At 39.9% G+C, this 27,803-nt stretch overlaps 1 protein-coding gene across 1 annotated transcript in view; it reads left to right on the plus strand.

Annotated features, from left to right (window-relative positions):
- Nucleotides 1–27,803, plus strand: part of satb2 (SATB homeobox 2) — a 51,193-nt gene that overhangs the window by 6,281 nt on the left and 17,109 nt on the right. Inside the window, exons 2-9 of the mRNA XM_054615289.1 lie at nucleotides 5,522–5,737; nucleotides 10,125–10,310; nucleotides 20,602–20,728; nucleotides 22,030–22,153; nucleotides 22,714–22,816; nucleotides 24,872–24,922; nucleotides 25,004–25,602; nucleotides 26,974–27,186. Coding sequence (XP_054471264.1) covers nucleotides 5,566–5,737; nucleotides 10,125–10,310; nucleotides 20,602–20,728; nucleotides 22,030–22,153; nucleotides 22,714–22,816; nucleotides 24,872–24,922; nucleotides 25,004–25,602; nucleotides 26,974–27,186 — 1,575 coding nt within the window. The 5' untranslated portion in view covers nucleotides 5,522–5,565. The remainder of the gene's footprint in view (nucleotides 1–5,521; nucleotides 5,738–10,124; nucleotides 10,311–20,601; nucleotides 20,729–22,029; nucleotides 22,154–22,713; nucleotides 22,817–24,871; nucleotides 24,923–25,003; nucleotides 25,603–26,973; nucleotides 27,187–27,803) is intronic.

Genomic DNA, 27,803 nt, shown 5'->3' on the forward strand with positions numbered 1-27,803 from the left:
TTGTTTCGTAGCATCTTTTGATTTGTTTTGTCACAACTTGAGAAAATACATTTCTCTCAAACCATAATGTAGAGTTCAGTTTAGTGGTACAGGAACGTCATTTTGCAAGTTTGCGTCCTGAGTCGTCTTTCTGTCCCCTCCCTGTGCATACATGTATGTGTACACTCAGTTTGACAGCAGGTCTCTTAATATCCCTCTCCCCTCCTCCCCCTCCTCCTCCCCTTCCTCCCCCCACCTTCTTTTATCTGTGCTGCAGAGCCAAGCATTAACCAATAGCTTGATAACCGCGCTATAAAAGTGGATCATCGTACGGGAAGAACATCCGTATCTGGATATGTATTCCTACAGAGGTGACGCCTCTCACCCGTCCTCCCCCCCCACTATCAGAGCTAATAATGCCCTCGTAGGTCTCTCTCTCTCTCTCTCTCCGTCTCTCTCCGTCTGCTTTGCATGTCGAGGGTTTAAACTTTCATTAGCAGACGCAGTATGGTAACGGTAGAGTAGATACCAGGCCGTGCAGCTCTGCAGAGTGAGAGGTTAGTTGTATTTCTCACTGACACTTTGAGTGACATTAGTTTCATACGTGAACACATTGAACATCTTATCCTGCTGTTTGGCTGATTGCGTTCGCTTTTCACCCACAATTATCCCTCTTTATTCTTCTGTCTCGCTTTAAATCTCAGTGTAAGTGTGTGAGTTGCTGCTCTCTGTTTCCTGCACACTTATCACAATGGGATTACAGTGAAGTAAGTGTGTGTGTGTGTGTGTGTGTGTGTGTGTGTGTGTGTGTGTGTGTGTGTGTGTGTGTGTGTGTGTGTGTGTGTGTGTGTGTGTGGAGCAGAAGGCAACATTAAAACAGGTTTCTTCTTTGTTGCATCGACTGAGGAGTGTTTTTCTCTTCTTTCTTCTCATATTTCTGTTGTTTCCACTAAAATGTTACATTCTGTAAACGTCTTGCTTCATTAGAGGTCGGACGTTTAAAAAGCTGCAAGTGGTTTTCCAGACTTTAATCTAGGTGATGCAAAAGGAAAAGCACAGGAGAGAATGATGGTGATAAAAATAAATTTAAGAAAAGTGAGATTAGAGGAGACACTACAGGCAAAAACATAGTTTTTCATGCACTGATCATATTGAGATTTTGCGCTATTTTGCTTCCATAACATGTCTTCTTCCAAACTAGTGGGAAGAAAAACATCTAGAAATACATTTTGTGTTTATTTTACTACTTTGTCTATTTGTTTCTGCAGATTTCTCCTAAATTCACCAAAAGTTGCCTTGAAATAATGCCTCATTTGCATATTTAAACATTACATTTCAGATAACTTGTAGTACAAAAAAGAATTGTCTTAGTGTGAGTAATCAAATGGGGAAGTTTCATTGTGATATCTATAAGTTAATATTTTTACTCTATTCACCTGTAGTGTCTTCAAAATGTTTGTTCTTTTACTAAACATATCTTTAAAGGTTTTCACAAAATGTGTTTTTTCTCAGACTCTGATCCAGAAATCTCCACTTGAGTAGCTCTCACATTCACCAAACTTTCCAGTTTCATTCCTCTCTACATTCTGAAGGTTCTAACAGAGGGGTTTATTCATAAATCATTCATAGCCTCATTTAAACCATATTTTATTACTATAAACATAGATTTATTTTGTTACAAAGAGATATCCAAAGTTCCCTCTGTAAAAACCCTTTTACTCTAATAAGTCAACAAAAGGAAACAAGAGTTTTGAGGGTGGCTTTATCAAATGTTCCGATTTCTGCTTTGGAAATGTGTTGAAATTTGCACATATTACATAAGATGAATCCTCATTTGCACATTTAAACACAACATTTCAGAAAACTAGTAATACAAAAAAGAATTGCCTTAATGTACTGAATCAACTAGGGAAGTTTCATGGTGATATCTATAAGTAACATTTGTTTCCACCAGTAGTATCTCCCTTTAAACGACACAAAAAGGGTTTAAGAAAAGCAGCATTCATGTAGCGACCGTCTTTCAAACGAACGTGACTACCAATCAGTGTTTGTCAGCCGTCTGTTTTGTAGAGTTTAGACTGGCTTTGAATTACACGTTAGCCTCTGTTTGTGTGTGTTTACGTCTTTGAGCTGGACGCGTTGTTTATAGGTGTGTTTGTGTGTCGTGTCCTACTCCCCCATTTCTCTGGGTGTGTCTGCATTTTTTTTTTTTTGCTCTGCAATCTTGTTTTTGGCCCCTCGATGTGTATTTGTTATGTCTAGAACGTGTAATAATGTGGAATTTGATAGTGGATTATCATCAAAAAACAAGAGGTTGTCCCAGTATCGGGCTCAATGCGGGACAAACAGAGCAGAGTTTGGGTTTTATTTCTTTATTATTTACCGTCTCAGCCGATACAGCAGCTTATTTTCATTTAACATGTTTTAAAAGAGAGCTATGACAGTTGACCAGACAAGCAATAAATTGGGAAACATGTCGTGAACCCTCCTTATCAATGAGACATTAAATGTGTATCTCCATAGCAGATATGCAACAGCTCCTCTTATCGCCTCTTTATTAACTGCTCCGACTATCACACGCCTCATCAAACAATGCACCTCGGATGGATTTAGGATGAACACGATAACGATCTCTGTGTTATGAAGGCTGACAGGATTCAACGTAACGCTATTGCTCAACACGGCCATAATAATTGCATAAAATAGATTAGCATTTATCAGTCTGTGAATGTGGATGTTTCTGTGGGAACGCCCCTCGTTAATATTTACATGTCTGCTATGAAAGAAACAATGAAACAAAGTCATTACAGGGATGTAAGGAAGTTTGACTTTTCTTTTGCTAAGAGGCTATTTTTCATCTGTAGTCCCTGAACAGATGTTTCAAAGTCACCCCTAAAAACATTATATAAGATTAAAATGACAAAGTTATGCATTATTGACACTTTAAACAGTTCCTGGAATAAATATAAAATAATGCATTTTGCACATGACGTTGGTGGATCTGACGTTATATATATATATATGATGTAAACAGCGATGCTCATATTCATAAAGGTAGCGTTTATACTGTAACGGCACAGTATAAACAAATCTGCATACTTACACTCAGTGTATTCAAAACTATACATTACAGACCGCTTACTCCTGAAATGGCTAAAAATCTTGACATTGTTTGCAGGTTGTTTTTAAATGAATTGATCCTGAAACCAATCGAAGCTGATTATACAGTTTAAAGCATTATCTACAGTAAGGGACTGTATAAAAAAAAGTGATTAAAGCGTTAAATGTTATGTTTGACTTCATAAAAACTGCAGCACCGTCCCAGCATTGGAAGAGATCCTCGACTTTAATTAAAAGTACCATCATCACAGTGTTAAAACTTTCCATTATTAATAAAAGTCACAGTTTTAGGTAAATAAGTACACAAAATAACATTAGTAGAGAAAACTCGTGAAAAACATCTGTAACGTAACTTCTAAATGACTCAACAACACGAACAACTGTCTCCTGGTTGAAAGTCCTGTGTTTGTTTGACCCATCCACCATAAAAAGTCTCTCACTTTTTTCTACTATGCATCACTAGTTTTGAGCATAGGATGCAGCTATTGCAGACTATGTATTCTGTGTAGCTTTTATTATTGTTGCTAGTCAACCACCGGTTAGCTTATAACAAACCGTGACCTGTACGCCACCTTATGGTTAATATACAGTTCAAATAAAGGAAAACAACTCATCCATTACTGCTACAGCGTGGTAATACTTGCTGTTGTTAAGGCAACATGTGAGCAAATAGAAACTTGATTATCATTCTTCATCTCTTGGGTCAAATACCAAATGAAAGGAAAATGAAGCAGGATGTGTCCAGAGATTAGATGATGCTGGGACACTGAGTATCTGTTATAAAGTGTGTGCGTGAGTTTGTGTTGTGTGTGTGTGTGTGTGTGTGTGTATCAGGTTAGATGGTGAGATGTCGGCAAAGGTCTTGATAGGGATCGTCGGTAGCGGAGAAGCTCCACAGGTTAGGACCTGCCTCTGATAAAGACAGACGCTCTGGAGGATTATTTATAAATAAGAAATGAATTATCACTTCCTCTGGAAGTTTTTACGAGGCAGGTAGAGTTCCACTTCTCATCAAACTGAATTCCCTTCAATGCTGTGCATCATATTGAGTTGTTTTTTATTGTCGCTACATTATTAGCGGTTAGATTTATTTGCAAAGCCTCCCTGTGAGTTATAGCTCCCACTGTACTCAAACTTGTTTTCTTCTCTTTAATTATTATTAAACTCTGCCACTTACATTTTTTTGGCCTCTTTGCCACCCGCACACTTTTCAATCACGCCAAAGCTAATGTTTTTTAATTTATTATACATTTTGAAATTTTGCCCAAGCTCTTAATACGTCTAAGATTGAGAAGTTTTTTTTTTTTTTTTTTCTTACTGTTCGTGGTGTTTTTCAGCTGTGTTGTTGTTGTGAAAGAGTCGGAATAGAAGGTAGAAACAGCAGCCACACAAATACATCGTCTTTTGTTTCGGAGTTACGACAGCTGGAGCAGTAAAAGCTGCAGAAATATTAAAGGAGGGAGGAAAGGAGGGAGGGAGTTGCAGTTTGTAATCAGGCGCTGTGGAAAATGCCACACTCAAACAATAACCATGGATTCTCCCTCATTTGTTCTGCTGGATTGCTGGCCAATGTCACTCAGTACAGAGACCCTCTTGTGTTTTTCCACTCTGAAATCTGCTCACTAACTTGATTTCCATACTTTCTCTCTTCACCAATCTCTCTCTCTCTCTCTCTCTTTCTCCACTGAGGGTCACACATGCTGGCAGAGATATTGTCCAGGGGCTCGTATGTAAATAAAAAGCCGTCCATTTGGCGTCTCTTTCACACATGCTGGCGTGCGTCCCCCGTCTGGCCTGGCAGCGTTTCTAATGGCATTACCCTATATTAGACTTTTGGCTGACGCTGCGTTATCAGGGGACATCAGAGTTCATGTGTGGATGTATATGTGTACTCATACATATTAAACACAAACACACACGGTCACTGTGTAGTTACCCTCCCAACAGTTCCCTTTGTCTCTCTATTGTCTTCTTCTGTCTCTATTTGTCTCTTTCTTTAATTAAATCTTACACATTGACCTTGAATAAATTCCATAAAAAGACCAAAATCATTAATGTCCAACTCTGAATATTTTCTTACTTTCATGTCTGTGGCACTTTGCTCCAAGCCCTTTTGTTACTTATGACATAAATGTCTAAATGCGTTACTAATATAAAGTTTAATAAAAAAAGGTTATGTCGTAAAACAGCTGTATTTTTAGCAAATGTTATTCAAACAGAAGGAAGTGCATTTGTTGGGGACTATTTTCAGCTGCGTATTAATACATTTTGACTATTTATCATTTTTCTTTATGCCTTCATCGGATTTGTTGACAATAAAAAAAAATGCAAATAATATAATCAACATTAATAGTTGAATTATTTTCACTTTTAACCAATTTCTACACTTCAAAAAAATCAATTTCCCTTAACTGTTTTGCAGACTCGTTCTCCCTGTCTGGAGCTCCTCTGGGGGTCTGGAGGAGGATGGAGCGAGGAGGTGAGAGTCCCATCACCCAGGACAGTCCTGAGCGGAGGGGCAGTCCGGACCTCGGCGGCCTTCAACCTCCGCCGGGGAAGAAAGGCCGGCTGGAGCTCAACGGGAGCCCCACGGGGCCGCGCATACGCCACAACGGAGCCCCGCTGAGGCCCCTGGGAGGTAAAGCAACATGTTTATATGGAGAGGCAGACGTGTGAGCTTCGTTGTTGTTTGTTTATTGTATGAAGAGATTCATTCAGAAGCCTTTAACTTAATATAAGATTTTAATCCACCTGTAAGGAGACAGAAAGGTCAGATTTCCGTCCTGTTTCCTTCACGGTTTTCCAAAATGTAAGGTTTGAATATCACCTTGCTGCACCCTCTTCTTCTGCAAAGGTCTAAGGCCTCCCAACTAGGGATGCACAGATCCAACTTTTTCAGTCCCGAAAGAGATACCTGGGCTTTTGGTATCAGCCGATATCGAGTAACAATCAGATACCAGTGTTTAATCAATAAGCTGTAGGATTCACTGTGTAGAAGACACTGGGATCTAATTTTTTATGTGCGAGGCAGCTTTCTTAACTTGTAAAACAAAATGTAACAAATAAATACAAGATATAAATGAACTAAATTGTTATTTATATAAAAAATGGTATCTGATACCAGCAAGGCCTATTTCCAACAAAATCTGATATCAGTGCATTTTTACTCCAAACTGGAGAATTATCGCTACCAAAGATTCCTAATATTTACATAACAGTAGGTAGAAAGAGTCATTATGAGTATTTTCTTTTGCAGATACTCTGGAAATTTGGTCAAAATGTAAGTTAAATATCGAGGAAAACAAATTTTATGAAAGGTTAATCAATACCTACTGTTAAAATGTGGCTTAAAACTAAAAAAAATGAAATGTCTTATACCCTTAACAACAAGATCATTTAATTAAAAAAGTATTTTCCAGTTGCACACATCTTCTTTGAACGTTGCATTTCGCTGAAGAAGTGAATGACGACATCTCAGAGCAGCTGTTGCCGTTTCTCACTCAGGTGTCAGAGTTTTTTTTTTGTTTTCTGAGCACCGAAACCCAAAGACAGCTTCTGGCTCAGCGTCGAGCCACATCCTGGCCACGAGCGTAGTTTGGCTCGGAGCTCTGTGTCGTAGTGTGGCAGCGCTGCAGGGAGAACCAGAGCTGTTCCTGCTCTGTTAATCTATAAGCCTGGGGGGAACTGTATAACACAGGCTCAACGAATAAAGCAGATTGCTCCGTATAAACAAGATTTATTCAACTCACTCTGGTTTATCGATTCCTGCATTCACTGTGGAAGTTGTTTCTCGTTCATGTGTGTGGGTGAGCTTATCCTTCTATATGGGTGTTTGTTTTGCTGGATGTTTGCAGAAATGTCAACATTTTCCTTTTAATTTCCCTTAAATTTAGATAGAAATCAATTCCACGCCGTTTTACAGAATCACAATCATTCTTGTTCCATAACGCTATTTACGTAAATTATTTCTTTCAATCAAAGATGCAATGATCTTAAAGGCTGCACCATCAGATCAAACGGAAATATTCTAAATATTATGTGCATCATTTTATACGAATTTGCCCTAAAAGTCATCCCTTAATATTTCTGCAAAAATCTGGGATCTTTTCTAGAATATGGAAGATACCTTTCTGTGGGTTCGACTCACGTAAAAGAGGTTAACAAATCAACGTGGAGCTCAGATTTGACCACACTAAGAGGAGACGAAGAAGAAGCGACGTGTTGAAGTGAGAGAACGAATGTTTAAATGTAAAGAAATAAACATTTATGTGTGAGAGTGAGGGAGAGGAAGGAGGAAAGAGGAAAGAGGAGAAGAAGGGGTTTCCTGCGCTGCCTGTAATAATGACGGGTTGTCTTTGAAGACAGGAAACTCGACGTGTCTCCTCCAAACCACACTGCTGCCACGAGGAGGGGGCCACACACAGACACAGACACACACACACACACACACAGACACACACACACACACACACACATTTACATGCTCTCACTCACACACCATATGTCCACACTCACAAACGTCTACGCTGTGACACTCACACACACAACAAAAGCTGCCAAAACACACACTAACACTCCACACACACACACACACACACACACACACACACACACACACACACACACACACATCTTATTTTAATATCGCCGCTCACTCATCCACATACATATTAGAGGGATTAGAGGTTTTGAGGCAGCGTCGCATCATCCAAACCAGATCACACAGTCAGCGGAGAAAAATCACAGGACACTGGGTATAAGAGAAGACAGACTGAGGTGGGAGAGATGGGGGGGGGGGGGGGGGGAGGTCGAGCGAGATAGAGAGAGAGAGAGAGAGCTGCTCCGTGTTGACAGTTATATTTCCCTGTTGGGGGAAATTCACTTACTTGAATTGGCACCGTGCTCCAGTGTGTAATTCACTCCATGAGAGCCTGGAGGACTGGGAGCCGAGTGATTAATGAGGAGGAAATAGAAATATAGGAATTGACTGATTAAAACAACGGGGTGGGATGGATCGGGGTAAGACGGAGGGGAGGGGAGGGGTGTGTGATGGCGATGCTGCATGCACCTCCTGTGAAGTAGCCATGTGTGTGTGTGTGTGTGTGTGTGTGGTGTCCATGCGGTAAAACACATTGCCGTGTGGCCCCTGTATTATTAGTGCTGGGACGCTGCCTAATGCTCTCTCTCCGTCATCTCTTCAGAGAGCTTTTAATTAATTAGTTGACAGGTGGCACCGAAACCAAAAAGCCTTTTAGGAAAAAGGTTCATATTGGAGGGGAAGGATTGATATTAGTGCACGGAGCCAAAAAGGACACGGATGCTGGGAAATCAGCTATTTAATGCACTGAAAATACTGAGCAGGAAGAGAGAGAGCTGGACTGGATTTAAAAGGTTCAGCTTCTCTAGTATTAGTAAAGTAGAGCTAATGGGGATTCTAATAGAGAAATAGGTAATAATGGAAGTCTTGTCTTGATATGTCATCATACTGACTGGTCTCATCCAGCATGCGTAGCTAAACAAACCAGAAGTAATGCACCATCATTTGTAGATATCATGTAAAATGATTTTGTGTGTTATAAATGTAATCTTAAACATCAAAGTATAAGTTGATTTATTTGTTAGGTTACTTTTGTACTTTAGTATTTGCACTCTGTGATTATTTTGACCCAAACAACATTCTCTTTCTGAACCTAACTAAGAAGTGTTGTTGCCTAAACCTAACTGAGTTTAGTAGTTTGTAGTTTGAGTTAACTGATTACACAGTGAGCATTTTTAAATGTGGCATATTTCCATAGGTGGTCACTTTCTATGACAGAAAGCAGCATCGAATAAATGTTTGAAAAAAAAATCCGGCATCGGCTGCAGTTCACCATATATAACCTTAAAATAAAGATTATTTATTCACGTTAAGTTACAGATTTTTAGCTATGAAACCTTGCCATTAATTTACATCATGATCTGAAATGTTGGTGCCACTCTATCAGGAATAAATAACATGGTGGTTAAATCTACTGGTGACCATCCTCACTAGGAAAAAGGAGAGTTCTTAACATTCATTATACCACTTAAACTCACTTATGATTTTATTTTCTTGACGAGGAATCGTTGTCCGTTAGAAGAAGCGTGACGTCATCAACGTCTACTTAAACCTGGAAGGGAGAGAGAAGGTTGTTGAGTGTGACGCATCCTTCTTCACATCCAGTCTTTGCATCAGTTCAGTTTGCCTAAACCAAACCAAACTTTGACCAGAGTGGCGGCAGATCAGAAAGAGTCATTTCTTAAACGCAGCTCATCACTTATCTGAGGTGTTTCTGAACGACAACGACCTGTTTTGTCGTTATTTAGAGGACATTCAGAGTCGCATTTTCCTCTAATAATTAATACAATCATTCAAAAGTTTTCACCTTCACATCTGTTGCTGTGAAGTGGTTTAAAGGATCATGCAAATGCTGTGTGAGTGTGTCCAGGTGTGTACATTGTGGGAGAGCTCTTCATGCAAACTGTCTTCTGGAGAATCTGGTTTGGTTTTCACCGGGGCCTGAATTTGCATCCTTAAGGAAGCCTCACAGTATCATGTCAACACATATAGCTTTACATTAACTTGTATTAACTGCAATAACATTCATAATTGGCACCGCTTGTGCTTTAAATTGTTATTAAATTGTTATTTTAACCTGTTATTAAGACTTTAATGAAACTAGCAGTTGGTGTCAGTGCAGGTCTTTTGTATAATTCTTTGCATATCTGTTAGTGGAGCCATTATTATGACCGCCTATCTAATAGTCCGTTAGATTAAACGCCTTAAAATGTCCAGTGATAGTGAAAAAAACTGTTACAGTAGATGTATTGGGAACTCCAGGTATTGCCTTCATTCAACAGTGTAAAAAAACAGAAAGGAGGAAGTGATTACAAGCTGGACCTGCTATAAATGCGTTCCACATGTCTGCTGTCTAAGCGGGATAAACTGTGTTGTGATCACAGACAATAAAAACCAGACATTAAGAAGAATCTTTCCTCCTCTGCAGGTCTGATGATTCCAGTCTTCTGTGTGGTGGAGCAGTCGGACGGAGGGATTATCACGGACGGATGTGAGGGAAGAGAGGAGCATGCAGAGTTCGTGCTGGTCAGGAAGGACATTCTCTTCTCTCAGCTGGTGGAGACGGCTCTGCTGGCCCTCGGCTACTCCCACAGCTCGGCGGCACAAGCCCACGGTCAGTCAGAGCGACCCTGCAAAACACCACAACACCAGCTCTGTCACATCTGTGCTTTCTTTCCAAACAAACACCATATTCAGGTTTTCAAAATAAGGTGTAATAACTGAGCCCTGAGCCATTTTGAAAACCCAAGACTTCTTGTGCCTTTAAAATATAATTCAAATTCAAACAATCCTGTAAAACAACACCGTTCTAACGCTAATGCAACGACACTGAAACCACCAACTGATAAAAGACTGCAGATAAAGCACATGTTTATCTGTGTAATAAAGTTTCAGAGTGTCTGGAGAGGACATAGATAAAATGCAAAGTTTTGAGAGTACACGTGGACAGAATTCTGTGAGTTTAATTAGAAGTTTTGAGACTGGAGCTGTGTCTCTAAACTCTTGCGAGCTAAAGGTCGTGTTTGGTTCATGATCTGTAGAGTAGCATTGACCTTAAGGTTGTGCATCTAATCCTTTCTTTATGGGTAAACAATATACAACAGCTAGACTGGTTCTGTAACAAAATCTGCCTACTAGTTCATCTAACACTCATCAATTAATGAAATATATCTCCTTTGTTTCAGGAAGTAACTGCTCGATATAAAAAGAGATATAAGGTGACAATTTGTGAACTTTAGATGAGCTGATAGGCAGATGTTGTTAGCTTCAGAGAGAGTAAGGCTAGCTGTTTCCCCCTGCTTCCAATCATTACATATGCTAAGCTAAGCTAGCCAGCTGCTGGCTCCAGCTACATATTTAATGTAAAAACACCAGTGTGGTGTTGATATTCTCATTTAACTCTCACTATTTCCCAAAAATATCAAACTTTTCCTCTGAATCAGGGTTTGCACACTCTTAACTTGCAGGGACAATTTCTTCTTGAATTAGTTTTTTGTGCTTGATCGTTAGTTTTGTCATTAATGAAACACTGTAACATTAACTATAAAAGCAGACAAAGGACTTTGTCTGGTCGGTCTTTCCTTGAGGGGAAAATAAATCCCCAAATTGGCTGAAGTTGTGTGTTTTGTTTTGTCTATTTGAGAGTAAAAAAGAAACTTACATTGTTACAATAACAACGCACATATCATGCAGAGTAAACAGAACATCAAGAAGTCACAGGATTTATATCCTCTTAGGTACTTAAGAAACATAAATATACAGAAAATATTCACATTGAGCATTAACAGGCATTATTCTGACAACAGGCTAAGACAAAACACTTCATATTGTGCTAAAACTGGTCCATTAAATGAGCTACTAAAGCCAATGTTTCACTTTTTCCTTTCATGTGACTGTGTTTGTAGTCTGTTTAATGCTATTAGGAAGCTAATTCCAAACACAAGGAACCACGTATATCTTCTTACCTGCTTCAGATTTGCTACACTGGACCTGACGTTTTGCGTGCGAGCCTCTCTGACCTGCAGGAAAAAGTTTAATGAGTAATTCGGTCCCATATGTTAAAATTAAAAAAGAGAGAAAACAGAGTAAGAACCAGATAGCTAGCAGGAGTTAAAACATAGTTGTACAGATGACTAACTTAAAGCTTTTTTCAGCTTGGCAGATAAACACAGAATAACAGAGGGTTTTCAAAACCTGTTATTCTGTATTTCTATAATTTAAACAGCTAAATATCTGAGGTCGAGCTGCCTCTCTCTGTTAGTATAAAGAGCATCAAGCCCATTATTAATAGTCACGATTTTCCAACCTCCAAGTGTCTCTCTCTGTGTAAACTACGGTGCCACTGACTCAGAATTAAATACCATGCAGCTTAAAGGGGTCAAGACGAGAACGATCCCCGAGAGGAGACTCTGCCTCTAATCATCGGCCCGAAAAGCAAACTGGATGTGAGGTCGTCTATTTAGAGCAGACGCTGCAATGTTACACTCGGCAATAAGCACAAGAATGTTTTCAAAAAACTAAGACACAGACAGAGCCTGTAAAACGCATTAAAGACACAACAAAGAGCAGGACAGGAATGTCTCCTCAAGACTAAAATACATTCTGTGTGTGTTAGTACAGTATGTGTGAGAATGTTTATGAAGCGGAGTAAAAGAAAAACTCCGTAATTTATAGTTGCGCACACATGGTAGTCATCTGCGACAGGACAGTGTCATTTACTGCTGTCTTTTCTCAAGTATGCAGAAAATGCCATCTGGGGAAGTTGCCTCACATCGTTGTGTATTAAAACGGTAACAACAGAGCGACAGAGAGCAACAAGGCTTTTGCAATAGACTGAGAACGGTGGGAGATCCCCATCTGTTTGACATCTCGCTGCAGTGTGTGTGTGTGTGTGTGTGTGTGTGTGTGTGTGTGTGTGTGTGTGTGTGTGTGTGTGTGTGTGTGTGTGTGTGTGTGTGTGTGTGTGTGTGTGTGTGTGTGTCATCTTCACTGGGTCTTGTTCGGATTAAGTCTGCAGAGCCATGAGAGTGCAGACATGTTTCTAATGTGGAGGAGATTGTGTGTGTGTGTGTGTGTGTGTGTGTGTGTGTGTGTGTGTGTGTGTGTGTGTGTGTGTGTGTGTGTGTGTGTGTGTGTGTGTGTGTGTGTCATAAACGCACCGCTGCAGGTAATCCCTTTACTGCCTCGAGGCAAACAGCTCTTATCAGGCCTGCAGCCCATCTGAAACAGGCCGTGTACTCTCGACCTCAGTTAGAGACTAGAGAACTGGCTCCAGATATCCTGAACTTAAACCTGAAGTCTGACTTCAGATACTCAGATTAATTGAATGTATTAAAGCTCGATTGAATTAATAGATCCCTATTTGTTAGTGCACATGAAACAAGAGGACCTATTTTTGAGTGTACATGCAGAATAACGATCCGTCTGGCTAGCAAGTTGTGTTTGCTTGTTTTTTTATAACAATGGCTGAAGAGAGTACAAGTTTCTCTTCAAGTATTATTTGAGGAAGTGAACATTAACCAACTGGGACAATATTAGCTGACCCCTACACGCTGAATCAATGGCCAGACTTTTATACACCTGATAGAGAAAACCAAGCGTGCATAGTAAAAAAATAAATAAAACTGAGGGTCTATAAATCTTTGTATGTCCACAAATACTGAAAAAAAAGGAAGATGGGCTCATTAAAAAGAGAATCCGACAATATTGGCAAAGCCTTTTAGAGAAAATGTTGCTAAAAACTTAGCCTTCTGCTAGTCACAGCTAAAAGCTCTCCGCTGTGGCTACGGTTAGCAGTGGCTAAACTATTACCATAATGTATCCCTTCTTTGGAGTAGTTTATTAGCCAAACCGTTTCCTCATATCTCTACTAGTTTAGCTTATGAGCAACATTATCCCCACATCTCTCTATTAGTTTAACCTATTAGCAACATTTTCTCTCCATCTCTCGAATAGTTTAGCTTATTAGTAACATTTTCTCATCATCTTTCCAGTATTAAAGAGGAACTGAAAGCATGGCCGAAAAGCAACGTTTCGCTGCCTTCTATGGCTGAAAGTTTAAAGCCTGTTGCACCGCTAACCACGCCCAACTGTGATGTCACAGTGTACTGACACACACTGGAGTACACCTCCACATCACTGGATGTCAGTTGATATCTTTAAGGGATGTTAAGTAAGTCACCTTTGCTTCATCACTGAATGCAAATTATGCAAATGACCTCAATTTAAATATTACTGGTCCTTCCAGTGTAACCGTAAACTCTATTCTTGTCTGCTGGTAATGTTGCAGATTTATTCTTTTATGTCATTCAGACCTGCAATTGACAGCCTGTTAAAGCGAGACAAATAAACAACACACAGATGCACATTATCCCGGAGTGATGGCCGTACATTACCCACTAAATTGTGCAGCGAGTGTTTGTCACGGTTTGCAGATGAATGCCATTAGTAGCACTTTTTAGCCTCAGTGTTTTTCTGCCAACCATCAGGGGAGGTCTCTCTCTCTCTCTCTGTCTGTCTCATCAGTGTGTATGGAAAACAGCGAGGCCACATTGGTCCCCATGTCCACATCAATGCACCACACCAGGGGCTTCAAAGGCAAGACAAAACGGGACATCACAGCTCCACACAAACAAAACTCCAGCATTGTTCAAAGTGTGTGCGTGCACAAAACACGCCCATGCAAGGATACAAAAAAAATCACGTACGCTCTTGTGTGGATTAACGTGTATTCATGCAGTATCACAAAACACACACACGTCCTCCCCCAACGTCTCTCAAATGAATAGTTTTTTGTTTTTTAAAACAAGCGTTTATGTTAAATGAATAATTTCTGGCTTAAATTATACATTTTTTCCCTCTGCGGTCCACGACCAAAATTACACAGAGTTCCAGTTATTTTCTCCCTGTTTGAATTGTGTCCTGCATTCTTGTGTCCCAGCGGTGTATTTAAAGGACCACGGCCTTTCTTTAATTAGCTTAGCCCAGTAATTAACTGGGAGATATTGTTTATTTCGATTATAAGGGTCTGAAGGCTTTTATAGAATGGATGGGAGCAGACCTGTACTTTACGGCTTTAGCCAATGAACAGTTAACGGCGGTCAGTTAGGGAGACGGAGCATTGTTGCAGTGCCACGTCTGAAAGGCCACAAAGGGTCACGGCTGCAGATCAAGTCAGCGAATCACTGGACATTTGAGTTCAGACCTTTCTATATTCTAGTTATGATTCTAGCAGCGTGCTGTTACATTTGACTTATTAAGTCAAGGCATACTTTACTTTTGTGTTTATTAATCGTTAACACATTTATAAATCAGAAGTTGTCCATTATTAAGAACATCTTTCGGGTTTACAGGTGTGGCTGGTGTAAATCCGTTTTTTTTTAACTTTTAGGTCCCTTTTTAGTTTCTCTTTAAGGATAATTATCAAAACATTTGTCTTGTTTACGTAGTTATTGCCATTAAATACTCACCAGGTTCATTTTCTGAGAGTTGAGAGTGTGACACAAGCTGTCTGAAGACCATAAAGGCTTCTAAAGAGGTAGTCCGGGATTGTAGAAATGGTTAAAATCAATGCTGCAGTATAGGTCAAGATCCAAAATCGGCCCCGGCATTTGTTGACACCACAATAGGTCAGACACCACCAACAAGTACACCATCCTTGCAGTCACCTTTTAAATGTGCCCGAACCAACTTCCCACAAACCAAAGTTGAGTAGTAAGGGCCCTTTAACTGCGTAGTGAGTAACTGTAGATGTTGAAGCTACTTCAGCCCTGCAGCTTCTCTGCACCCCCCTTTTGCATTTAGTTTTATCAAATTTGAAGCCTTTATCCATCCACAGATTATTACTTTTCTTCCACCAATATTAGCATATATGCAGGTTTTTAAAAAAACGAGAAAACCTGCTAAACAATGCTCGATAAACTCCTTTCCCATTGCCAGTAGACAAGTATGCTTTTGTTTTGTTCTTCTAGTGTCCCATTGGACGTCACAGGACAGTAAACAGTTGAAATGTTACGATGGTTACCTCTTTTTATAGGTGTAACTAAATCAGCCTTTAAAACTCTCAAACCAGAGTTGGTGATTGATGGAACAAAGACAGTTTTTTACGACGATCAGCGAGATAAAGTAACTGTTATCTGACTGGACTCTGTTGGCTTTGAGGAGAGCAAATACATTTTTTTAGTTTTTACACGTTGGAATATTCAAATCTCTGTGTATTTTATTTCTTATACATTCACTTGAAGGCACGTCAGAAAAAGGGACGAAAAGTGTAGCAGATAAATTTGTCCCGGGAATAAATGCAGAGGCTTAAAGACTATAGCCAGATGTTTGTGGGTGTTAGTTGTTTTTTTAAGAGAGGTGGTCCAGCCCAGTGTCAGTATAGAAAAGTAACCAATGAGCTGCTGAGTCTTTTTTCTCTTTTACAAAAATGATAAATGTAATCATATTTGCCCCAAATCGTGTCCAACTTCTGCCACTAGTTTGTTATTCAGTTTTCTGTGATCACTGGAGTGTCTCCATATTATCATATCACACAGACTATCGCCTCGGATCGACATTGATATACTGTCCTGGTAGTTGTTGTAGTAGGTATGTAGTAGGATTGTCAACCAAAGGGGTGTGTTCCCTCTCATTAAGTGTTTTAAGATCATCTGTTGGCTCTTTTCGTTTTTACAACCTGTCTGATTATATTTGGTTTTGTTGCGTCAGACTTTGTTGTAGTGATGTGTCTGTGTTCCCAGCTCTCAGCAACGGGCCACGAGTTCCCTATTTTAAAAACAAACATACGTAGTACCGTTATAAACGTTCCAAAGTCATTAATCAAAGGTTATCCTACTAACGTAATTCATCAAGTCTGAACTTGTAAATGTTAAGACAATGAATAGATTACGGTCCAGATGCTCTGCAGAAAGAGAGAGTGAGCTCAAAAGCCAAACACAAGGATAAAAATGAGCCAAATAGATTTTTCAAAACATGGCAACTCAAAATGTGTTCTTATTTATGACTTATTTTACTTACTTACCTCACTAAAAATGACTAATTAACCATTAATAAAGACAACCCCTTCATAAAGTTTGCTTTATAAGAAATTTGCAGACATGTTTTTAAGTGTTTTCGATCAAGTTGCACCATAATAAGCATAAAACTTTCCACCTTCTGCACATTAAAATAAAACATGACATATTTCATAAAGAGGAGTTCCTCAGGGTTGAGTCAGGTGTACAGGGTTTCCCTCAGCGTGTGCCAGGGGGTGGAAGCTGGAACCAGTTTGGAAGAAGCCCTGCATGCGTCTGCAGCGACCATTTAAGACTTACTCCAGCATGGGACAATGGGATTACTGTGTGTGTGTGTGTGTGTGTGTGTGTGTGTGTGTGTGTGTGTGTGTGTGTGTGTTTACGCCTGTATGTATGTGTGTGAGTGGCAACCAATGCATGCAGGCCAGCGACAAGAGAGAGACATCAGTGTGTGTGTGTGTGTGTGTGTGTGTGTGTGTGTGTGTGTGTGTGTGTGTGTGTGTGTGTGTGTGTGTGTGTGTGTGTGTGTGTGTGTGTGTGTGTGTGTGTGTGTGTGCGGATGGGCACACTCAGACATGAGCCAAGCCACCAGCCAGCCACATTAAAGCCTGTCTCTGGGAGGTGGAATTTTAATGTGGAAATGGGAACAATGATTTCTACTTTTAAATGTGGACAAGAGGCAGAGCCCATTGAACATCAGACCAAAAGAAGAAAAAAAAAAAAAAAATGATGGATCAATTATTAATGCATTTACCATCACACTGTGTGAGCGAGTGTGTGTGTGTGTGTGTGTGTGTGTGTGTGTGTGTGTGTGTGTGTTTGTGTGTGTGTGTGTGTGTGTGTGTGTGTGTGTGTGTGTGTGTGTGTGTGTGTGTGTGCTTGCATGCGAGCAGATAAATGTACATGTCCACTTCTCTGTGCTCTCATGTGTCCTCTGTGAGTTTGTGTTTGTCTGCTTATTCACGCGTTTGCTTCCACCCAACTTGGCATTAGCGGAATTGTAATGTTAACAGTCTCTTTCTCTGTGTGTGTGTGTGTGTGTGTGTGTGTGTGTGTGTGTGTGTGTGTGTGTGTGTGTGTGTGTGTGTGTGTGTGTGTGTGTGTGTGTGTGTGTGTGCGAAAGAGACAGAGACAGAAAAACAAAGAAAGGAGGACGAGCTCAGTGTTTTCCTCTCTGTCATAAAATGATCTGAGTATTTTCTTCCATCTCTTTAAAATGCATTTCATTACGTCGTCCCTTAAGAGACACAAAAAACTAATTATTTCAAGTGTGAAACTCATGTTGTCACATGTGCAGTATTTTGTTATTCTGATGATGTCAAACACATGTTTATTTATCGTGTGTAAAATATTGTTTTAAATGTGATATTTCAAGTGAAATCAATTCTTTTACATCAAATTTACATACAATTTAGTACGTAAAATATCTGGAAAACACATTTTCCTGTACCATGTGAGCTTATGAAACGTATAATGTCTCAAAACCACATGTGTATATACATTGTTCACATGTGAAATGATGCTCCATGTGTGATTAATATATACAAGATACTTTAATCACAAAAATATGACGTTTGTTTGCTTTAGAATGTGTGTTTTCTCTACTGATGTTACAGTAAAGCACTTTGTAAACGGCATTAAACAAAGGTGTTTTTTTAATCGAATTTTACTTCCTTACATTGCTCACTGTATATAGACTAAAAAAAGAAGATATTCAAGCAGCCCCACATGAACTAAAACTAATCTTAATAATATATCTATCTGGTTTGGTTTGGGTCTCTCGTCATGGTGGTCTCAGGTTCCTCCCTCGCCCCCCCCCTAAGGGTCCAGGTCCATTGAGCTCGTAGCGGATTAAATGATGCTCCCTCTCGTACGACCAGATAATTAAGAACACAGCTCGGCCCGACAAGAATCAAAGATATAACCGAGGTATAAACACAGTCGAGGAGAACAAAAAAAGAGAGCGAGGGAGATCAGAGGGGTCTGAGGAGAAGAGACGTCTGACGAGGGGAGGAAGAGGGGAGAGGAAGATATGAAGGGGGGAGGAAGAGAGGGAGGAACGAGAGAGAGAGAGAGAGAGAGAGGGAGACTCCTCAGGACCCGTCTGGATCTCATTTGGAGGATCGTAATGTGATTAGCTTTGTTTAGTTTTCACAGCTCCAGCCAGTCCACATGAAAACCCTCTGTGAATGTGTGTGTACTTCGTCCTGTGTTTGCATGTATATATCTCCTTATATTCTTCTTAAAGAAACTCAACCACAGATATTTACTGCATAATTCAAACACCTACTAATTCTTGAAAAAAAACATGATTACACATGAAAAGTTTTTTTTTTCTGGAATGATTTCTTGGTGGCTGACATCGACCTAAAAATACACCAAAAAATCATCTAAAATTCAAGGATACGTTCATGATATTGTGTCAAATATGAGCCCTCAGTCGTGTAATAGTCTCAATGAATGACGATATAGAGGGGAGTTATTCAGGTCATTGTTTCAGTAACAAAAAAGGAAAGATTTATTCTAGAATTTCAAAACTTTGAAAAGCAAATTGTGGTCGATTTTTTTTTTTGTGTGGAAGCAAAAGTCCAACAGGAGGATTATACGTATCAGAAAACGTTAGTGCATTAAACCGAAACAATGTACAAGGTTAGATGCAATAACATTATTTTATTTTGAAACTAGGTAAAACTCAAACTCACTTTTTCTGAATAGGATGCAGTGAAGTTAATAAAACACCACCGGGGTGGTTTATCGGAAATATTTCATACCAAAGAAGGAAGACTTTTTTAAATTATCCTAGTATATTTGATTCTGCATCACTATTTTCAAAACAAAACAAATACCCTAAAATTGGAGATTATTAAAGCAAAAGGCATCATAATAGTGAGATTAGGGAAGATTTATGGCAGGACGTATTCTCAAATGTAGGATATTATTTTACACCCCTTAAACTGCTTAAAATGAGCTTTAACTAAACAATATACATGTTGAAAATGTAACAAAGATGTTGGCTCATTTCTACACGTTCTGTTCTGGATCGTAGCTTTTTCTAAAGAGGTACCAAAAATCACAAACTCTCCACAAGAATCCCCATAAATGTGTCTGTTAGGGGAGAAACCTCCCACACTACTGAAGCAGAGTTTGGGTTTACAGTAACAGGTTTTAATGAAGCAGATGGTCTGATTTTATGTAGACTGGAAGAGCTCACATAGACCAACTCATGACGAAGAATAATGTCCAAAAGTAAAACCAGACAAATCTGGTATAATTTGACAATCTTACATACATTAAAGGTGCAACATCTTATGAGGTTATGAGGCCATAGTTAACAGGATATTATATATATTCTTTTTTGGTTTATGTAGCTTTCTATTGTGTTTTTCCATGTCATAATCAGTTCTTTTATTTTGTTATGTCACAATTGGGCTATTTGTACTGTAGTTCTGACGTGTGGTCGAAAAATCACGTCAAGTTTGAATCTATGATGAATTTATGATCCTAAACACAAACTAGGCCTGCAAACGACAAGGAAATGAAGTTTCACCAAACTTCACATATTAAATGATAAATTAAAGAGGGCTGTAGTTTGCTTACGACACAATGCCTTTCTTTGGAAACAAACGCCTCACTTTTATTGGCGCATGTTGCCGTGATGATAATTTACTTGTTTCCAAAGAGAATGGGCGAATCTTTCTGGAATTACGGGAAGAGGAAGGGAAGTGGCGGTTTTGAACCCAAGTTAAAGTGAAATTCTTCATTTTTAAACTTAAATTCTAGTCAATAGATCAAATTGATTCATCGCCCATCTCTGCTGTGTTGTATAATATCAAACTTATAAAACAAATAAGGTCTTGAGATAATGAATTTCTCTCTCTCGTTTCTGTCCAGGTATCATCAAGGTGGGAAGGTGGAACCCTCTCCCCGTCCACTTCCTGACGGACGCACCAGAAGCCACGGTTGCCGACATGCTGATGGAGGTCTACCACATGGTCACGCTACGCATCCAGCTGCACAGGTCAGACCGAGTCTTGGTCTTTTTCCAGACATGTTACGATCTAGAATAATTCATCAATATTTCAGAGTGAGAGAGAAGAAAATATCTCTGTGAAAGAAACTGTACGTCCACGTTTTCATGCACACAGGAAGGATTTTAAACCGAGTGCGGTTACACTCAATCTGACACTTGGTCCACTGATGTCATGGCAGCTGAATGCAGTTCATGAATTCTACCATATCTATCAAATTTAAAAGCAGCAACATTGAAACACTAAACAACCCGGTGGGGATTTATCTATTATCTGTCTCCATCCGCGTGCCAGGAAAACTCCCACTTCCCTCGAATAGAAGTGAAGCAGGATCTTGATGGACAGATAAAAACAGATAAACTCCAGATGAGACTCTTATTATTGTTGTTGTTGTTGTCTTGGAACATACCAACCAGGTCTGTTTACGTGTTTACGTGCGTATCCATGGCGATGGCAGAGCTCTGGCACACTTTGTGCTCGCAGTCAAAAAATGATTCATGTGAGGTTGAAATGAAATAAAAAGAAGGAAGTGGTGGGTTTGGGGTTGAGGTTAATACAGGATGTTTGATGGGCTTAATTTGGGGTTCATTTAGGATTAAAGGAAACCTTGGATGAGAAAATGTTTATCTCTTTCTCGAGTCTGTGTGGTAAACAAGAAACTTCAGCTGGTTATCTTAGCTTAGCATAAAGACAGTAAACGGGGGGAAACAATACATTTAAAAATGTAAGAGTGAAAACAAAAAGTTGTGATTTTGCAAAGTGGTCATATGTTGGACTATTTCCTGGCCTGGAGAGGTTGCCAGTCACAACTCCAGGCTAAAGACGTGTCCAAAAAATGGAAATTCTAAATAGGGATAAAGAATTGAGCTATTTAAAATCACACAATACAAATTGTATACTTGAAGATATTCCCTACAATAAATCCACCCTTTTATAAACGTCTTAATGTATTTTTTGTGTGTACAGATGTAGTTATTGTAAATTAGTTTGATTTCTTGGGATGTAACATTTCTTTAATACACTTCTGGGGTTGTAGATATATTTTGTTACCTTTGAACAAAATGACAAGGCTAGATGTTTCCCTCTGTTTACAGTCTTTATGCTAAGCTAACAGGTGGCATACTGTCCCTTCATATTTGACACTAGAGTGGTATCAATCTTCTCCTTTAACTCCATCAAAAGGTCAAATTCTTCCTGTTTTTTTATTTTATTTTTAATGTTAAGTCCTTGTTTTGTTTCTCGACTTATAACCCAGAGGTGTAACTGTGTGTTTTTTTTGTCTTTGTTGTAGTTTTTCAAAGCTGGAGGATCTGCCCTGTGAACAGTGGAACCACGCGACCGTCAGGAACGCTCTCAAAGAGCTGCTGAAGGAAATGAACCAGAGCACTCTGGCCAAAGAGTGTCCTCTGTCACAGGTAACAACAACAACAACAACAACAACAACAGGACATGAATACTCCTTTATATCTACTCTTTAAGAGTGTCCGTCTCTTTCACAGATCAGAACATGACGTTATATTTTAGTGATTATAACAACATTTTAATCAAAATCCAACCAAAGAAATAAGCACGATCTCCTCAATCATGTCATCTGCATGATTACTATTGTGTGTGTGTGTGTGTGTGTGTGTGTGTGTGTGTGTGTGTGTGTGTGTGTGTGTGTGTGTGTGTGTGTGTGTGTGTGTGTGTGTGTGTGTGTGTGTTTTATAATCCAGCTCTGGTGGGGGTGTTGATCGTTGCATCAATTGCAAGCATATGTGTGTGTGGCTTGAGATTCCCTCTCTGCTCTGTACTGGCTGGAGTTTCCATGGGTGGCTTCCAATCATGATTAATGTTTGTCTATTTCTATTGTGTGTGTTTATGTGAGCATGCCACGAGGTTTGTTGCGTGAGTGCAAGCATTTCATATCATGTTGGTTATTAATTATCTTTCCCCCCTCTTTTTCTTTCTCCCTCTCTCTTTTTCTCTCTCTCAGAGTATGATTTCCTCCATCGTGAACAGTTCCTACTATGCCAACGTCTCCACTGCTAAATGCCAGGAGTTTGGTCGTTGGTACAAGAAGTATAAGAAAATCAAAGGTGAGCTTTCTCTTACAGTTTACCAGATGTTGCCAAACCTAACCCTAACAAATTAAGATATGATGGAACTTCATATTGAGGGAATTGTTGTGCAGCAGTTGCAGTATAAAGTTAGGAAAAAGTGCAAATTATATAAAAAGAAAATATTGAAAAGGCGCAAATCCAAAATATATTCTATTCCAGGATCAGTTTTGGTTGGTTAATGGAATGAAAAGTTTGGCACGGACTTCACATCAAAGCGATATTTAGCCGCTTTCCCAGGAAACCAGCATGAAATGTTTGGTATCAACGGGTTCATTGCAATTTTTAGATTCATATAAATACACTTGAAATGTAAAAAACATATCGGCCTTCAAAATACAGTTGAATCCATCAGATGATCCACCATCTTTTTTCCAAGGAAAGCAACAACCAAGGGAGGAAATAATTCCAAATGTCATGATCACGGTGATAAATGAGGCATCAAGAGTCTCATTAGAATAAAACCTTTGGTTCTATTTTACACTTTTTCACTATTTTTCACTAAAAGATTTAAAAGAGAAACTTCTCTTTAATTATTTGGAAATATTGTACAATTTTTATCTCCAAAAATAATTCAAATAAAAAGTCTTGAGTAGAGAAAAATAACCTTACTACAACTGGTAACCACGCAGCAACACCATCACCTTGAGTTGCTAGTGTCCTACAAGCTTCTGATGCCGATGGAGATTGTTGATACATTAGGGAGTTGAAGATCTCTCTCTCTCTCTCTCTCTCTCTCTCTCTCTCTCTCTCTCTCTCTCTCTCTCTCTCTCAGTGAATGAATGAACATAAACACAGAGATTGCATTTCTGCAGCCTCCCGTTCAGTAAGAGAGAGGAGGCGGTGCCTACGCAGTGGCTCTATATCATAACGTAAATAAAAGAATGTAAACACATTTAGCTGTGGGGGAATATAATTCATGCGCGGTGGCTCGATCACAAACGCTGCTGGGGTTCTTTTCAACGGGTGAAATCCAACACTGGATCGTAAATCAAAAACCAATGCTGCTGGTTTCTATGACTCCTTGCATGAAGTATAAATCCAGCTTCAGACATGCAAACTGTGGTGAGGGGTAGAAGTAAATAGGGCTTTGTGTAGAAGGTTAAGAACCACTGATCAATGTCCATCTAGAGCTGAGATATTCAGCAACATGATTGTTATAGGAAGAGAGAGATGAAGTTAGACCTTATTTAGGAAAAAAACATGTAGAGAAGTGAACAGTGAGAAACAAATAACTTTTTGATCTGGTTTGAATTGTGCCATGAATTACACATGTGATGTTTGTCAATTTAAAAGAGAATTTTCCATATAAAGAAAGTTACAACTCTGAAAATATTTAATTAAAAAGACTACACACCCAGAAGTTGCGTATGTGATGTCTTTTACCGGGATGTACTCACGCAAATGGGTCTTGCTCGTTCTTTCACTTCAAAGAGTCTCTGGATAAAACACATTGGTGAACACATAACGTTACATTTGGAACATAGCTAAGTTAGTGAGCTAACAAATCTGTGACAAACTGCAACTTTATTGACTTGCAAATATTCTCTTTTAAATTGACAAACATCACATTTATAGCTAAATTCAAAGGGGATTAAAGAAACAATCGTCTTCGCCAACTGACTACTTCACATATCTTTACTGGAAGGGGCGTGGCTTCACCTCTTGATAAAGCTCAGTAGTCTCTGATTGGCTGCTACACCTGTCCATCAGAGCTAGAGGCGAAAGGGGCAAAGGTGTAATAGGTGCAAACTCCCTCAACTGGTCAAGCTGAGGTTTTTCCTGTTAAAGAATTTTTGTAATTCCATTGTGGAGTTTTATTTGAATCTGTTTATGAGTGTCAAAGTTTATTCTTTGGAAACCGCAGTTGACAAATCATACAAAAATATCGAGGACTTTTGTTTACGTCGGCTTAAAAGTTAAGCTTCAAATTTCATTATATGACCTTGAGGTGGGATTGTTGGTTTTGTATGTAGATCATCAACAACATCCTTCACTTTCTGACTGATTTTCTCTGTGTGTTTTGTTGAGCAGTAGATTATCTGGAGAAGATGTGGTCCGGACGAGATCCTGCTGACATCAAAAGTAAGTTATCAATCCTCCTGACTCTGTGCTCATGTCACGGTTTGTTTGACCGACCAGCTCACCTTCTCCTCTCCTCTCCAGTAGAGAGAGACAACATGGCCGACTTCTGCGTTCTGGGCCAGAGACCTCCTCATCACCTGGCCGGTCTGTCCCAGCTCGCTCACCTGGGAGGCGGCAGCCCCCTCCTCAAGTCGGGGTCCGGAGATCTGCAGGCGTCCTCCCAGCAGCCTCAGCAGCCTCCTCCACCCTCGCCCCATGGCCCCCACCACCACCACAGCCCTCCTCTCCGCACGGGCCAGGTGCCTCCTCCACCTCCGCCGCCTCCCCCGCCGCCCGGCTCCCTGCAGCCCCTGCTGGGTCCAGGTGGGCTGCTCTCCCCTCAGCTCTCCCCACAGCTGGTTCGCCAGCAGCTCGCCATGGCCCACCTCATCAACCAGCAGCTCGCCGTTAGCCGCCTGCTGGCCCATCAGCACCCGCAGGCCATCAACCAGCAGTTCCTCAACCACCCGCCCATCCCCCGGGGTTCGTCCAAAGCCGGCTGCGGTGGCGGCGACCATCCCGGGAGCAACCCCTCAGCCGCCGAGGTCTCCTGTGAAATCTACCAGCAGGTCAGAGACGAGCTGAAGAGAGCTAGTGTCTCCCAGGCCGTGTTCGCCCGTGTGGCTTTCAACCGCACACAGGTAGGAAAACAGGACAGACTGTGGTCAAGAAAAGGTTAGGAGACAAAGTCAATTTAAATAATGATCAGAGGAAGAGGAGAGGCGTCAAGGATAGAAGAGAGGGTAGCTTCAGATGGCACAAACAAGGATGGAGATAATCTGAATATTAATATATATCATCAGATTAAATTACATTTTCAGATCACAGCTCTCGTTCGACAAAACAACCCAGGTGATAGGAGATAAGTGCCGGATTTGATAGAAATAAATAGAAGAGGACGTCACTGATAGGCATCATTTTTCACACGGCGTTTGGCTAATTTTCACCCACCTCACTGTAATTTCGGCGGGATTAGCGGAAGCGTAGCAGGGTAGCTCTCCGGGTCATTGAGTCTCTTCCCCCCCGCCCTCGCAGCAGCACAAACACCTGATGCGTTCAGGCTGTGCTAAACAGGTTACCACACGGCCCATTAGATCAGTGTAATGGAGGCGGATCATAGACCTGTGTAGAGGCCAGGTGTGTTTTTTGCATGTGTGTGTTTGTATAAGTGTATGTGTTTGTGTGAGCATCCAACTCATGTGCTAATACTGTTTATCGAAGGGTGATCGTTTTCAGTTTTTACCAGCTACTAGAAAATAGAAATGACATTTACCTTTACTTACCGAACATATTTTATTTTCATCTGTACTTCTGTTCCACCACAATTCAGAGGGAAATATTGAACTTTTTACTTTTATTTGACAGTTTAAGTTACTTTACAAGTCAAAAGCTTATAAAATATGTTTTATTATAACTAACATGACCCAACAGTTTATACAAGAAGAACTGAAACGATTAGTTGATTAATCGATAACTCATACTAGTAATTGAATATTTTGATGATCTTTCATGCAAAAAAATGTCATTGTTCCACCTTCTTACATGTCACAATTTCCTCCTTTTCTTTTATATTATTGTAATTTTCTATGTTTTATGTCATCATTTTTAAGTATGGACTGTTGGTTGAAGGTGTCACTTTGGGTAATTGTGACGGCATATATCACAATTTTCTGAATTTTTACAAACAGATCAATCGATTTATGGAGAAAATAATCAGCAGATGAATCTGTAATGAAAATAAGCATTACTTAATCGTTCAAAATGAGCAGCACTTCACCCAACTACAACAGTCACAGAGGACATTTCTTCTGAAACGAGTGCTTTTACTTTAATTGTTTTTTTACTTAAATACTTCACATTCTTGATTATAATTTAGCACTTTTACTTAAGTTTAGTTTTCTCTGAAGGACTTTTATTGTAATGAGTCGATAGCATCTAAAGGAGGTTTATGTGATTAGTAAGACATAAGTTCAGAGTGTAAACGTGTCTCCATGTGTGTCTTCACCGTCCAGGGTTTGCTGTCAGAGATCTTGCGGAAAGAGGAGGACCCTCGCACGGCCTCCCAGTCTCTGCTGGTCAATCTGAAAGCCATGCAGAACTTCCTGAATCTGGCTGAGAGCGAGAGAGACCGGATCTACCAGGAGGAGAGGGAGCGCACCATGAACCCGACAGTCGGCCTCCCAGCCTCCAACTCCTCCAACCCCGGAACTCCACGCCTCCCACAGGTTGGTGTACCATGAAAGTCGGGGTTTATTACAGATTAATTTCTTGAAAACTATGCAGGAACAGCCACCTGAACTCAAGGATGAACTGATTGGATTTTAGAGGTCAGAGGTCAAGGTCACTGTGACCTCACGTCCGTCCAATTCTCATTATATCTCAAGAACACCTTGAGCGGATTTCCTTAAAATTGGCACGTCAACTTGCAGTCAAAGTTAAATTGATGAGAATTTTGTGGTCAAAGGTAAAAAAAAGTTCAAATGTCACTGTGACCTCACAAAACAGGTTTTTGTCCGTAACTCCAGAATTCATATGCTTATTATGTGTATTGCATACAAAAATCTTATAGAATAAAGTTATGACATTTTGGAATGTCATGGAGTTAAACTGTAACGTGACTGTTTGGCTGAGGCATAAACCTGCAAGGCAGTAATGAAAAATATTGCAGCTTAAACCAAAAAATTGCAGTCAAATATTATTTTTTCTCTTTAAACATCTGAAAACATTTTCAATGCAATAAAATGCATTTGGCATATAAAGCATTTAAATTACAAAAAACAGTACTGGAAAAAGCTACAGGCGACTTTGTTTATTCTACAACATGCTGTTTCTTCTCTCTCTA

Source organism: Anoplopoma fimbria, chromosome 16 (genome assembly GCF_027596085.1).
Source record: "Anoplopoma fimbria isolate UVic2021 breed Golden Eagle Sablefish chromosome 16, Afim_UVic_2022, whole genome shotgun sequence".
Lineage (NCBI taxonomy): Eukaryota > Metazoa > Chordata > Actinopteri > Perciformes > Anoplopomatidae > Anoplopoma > Anoplopoma fimbria.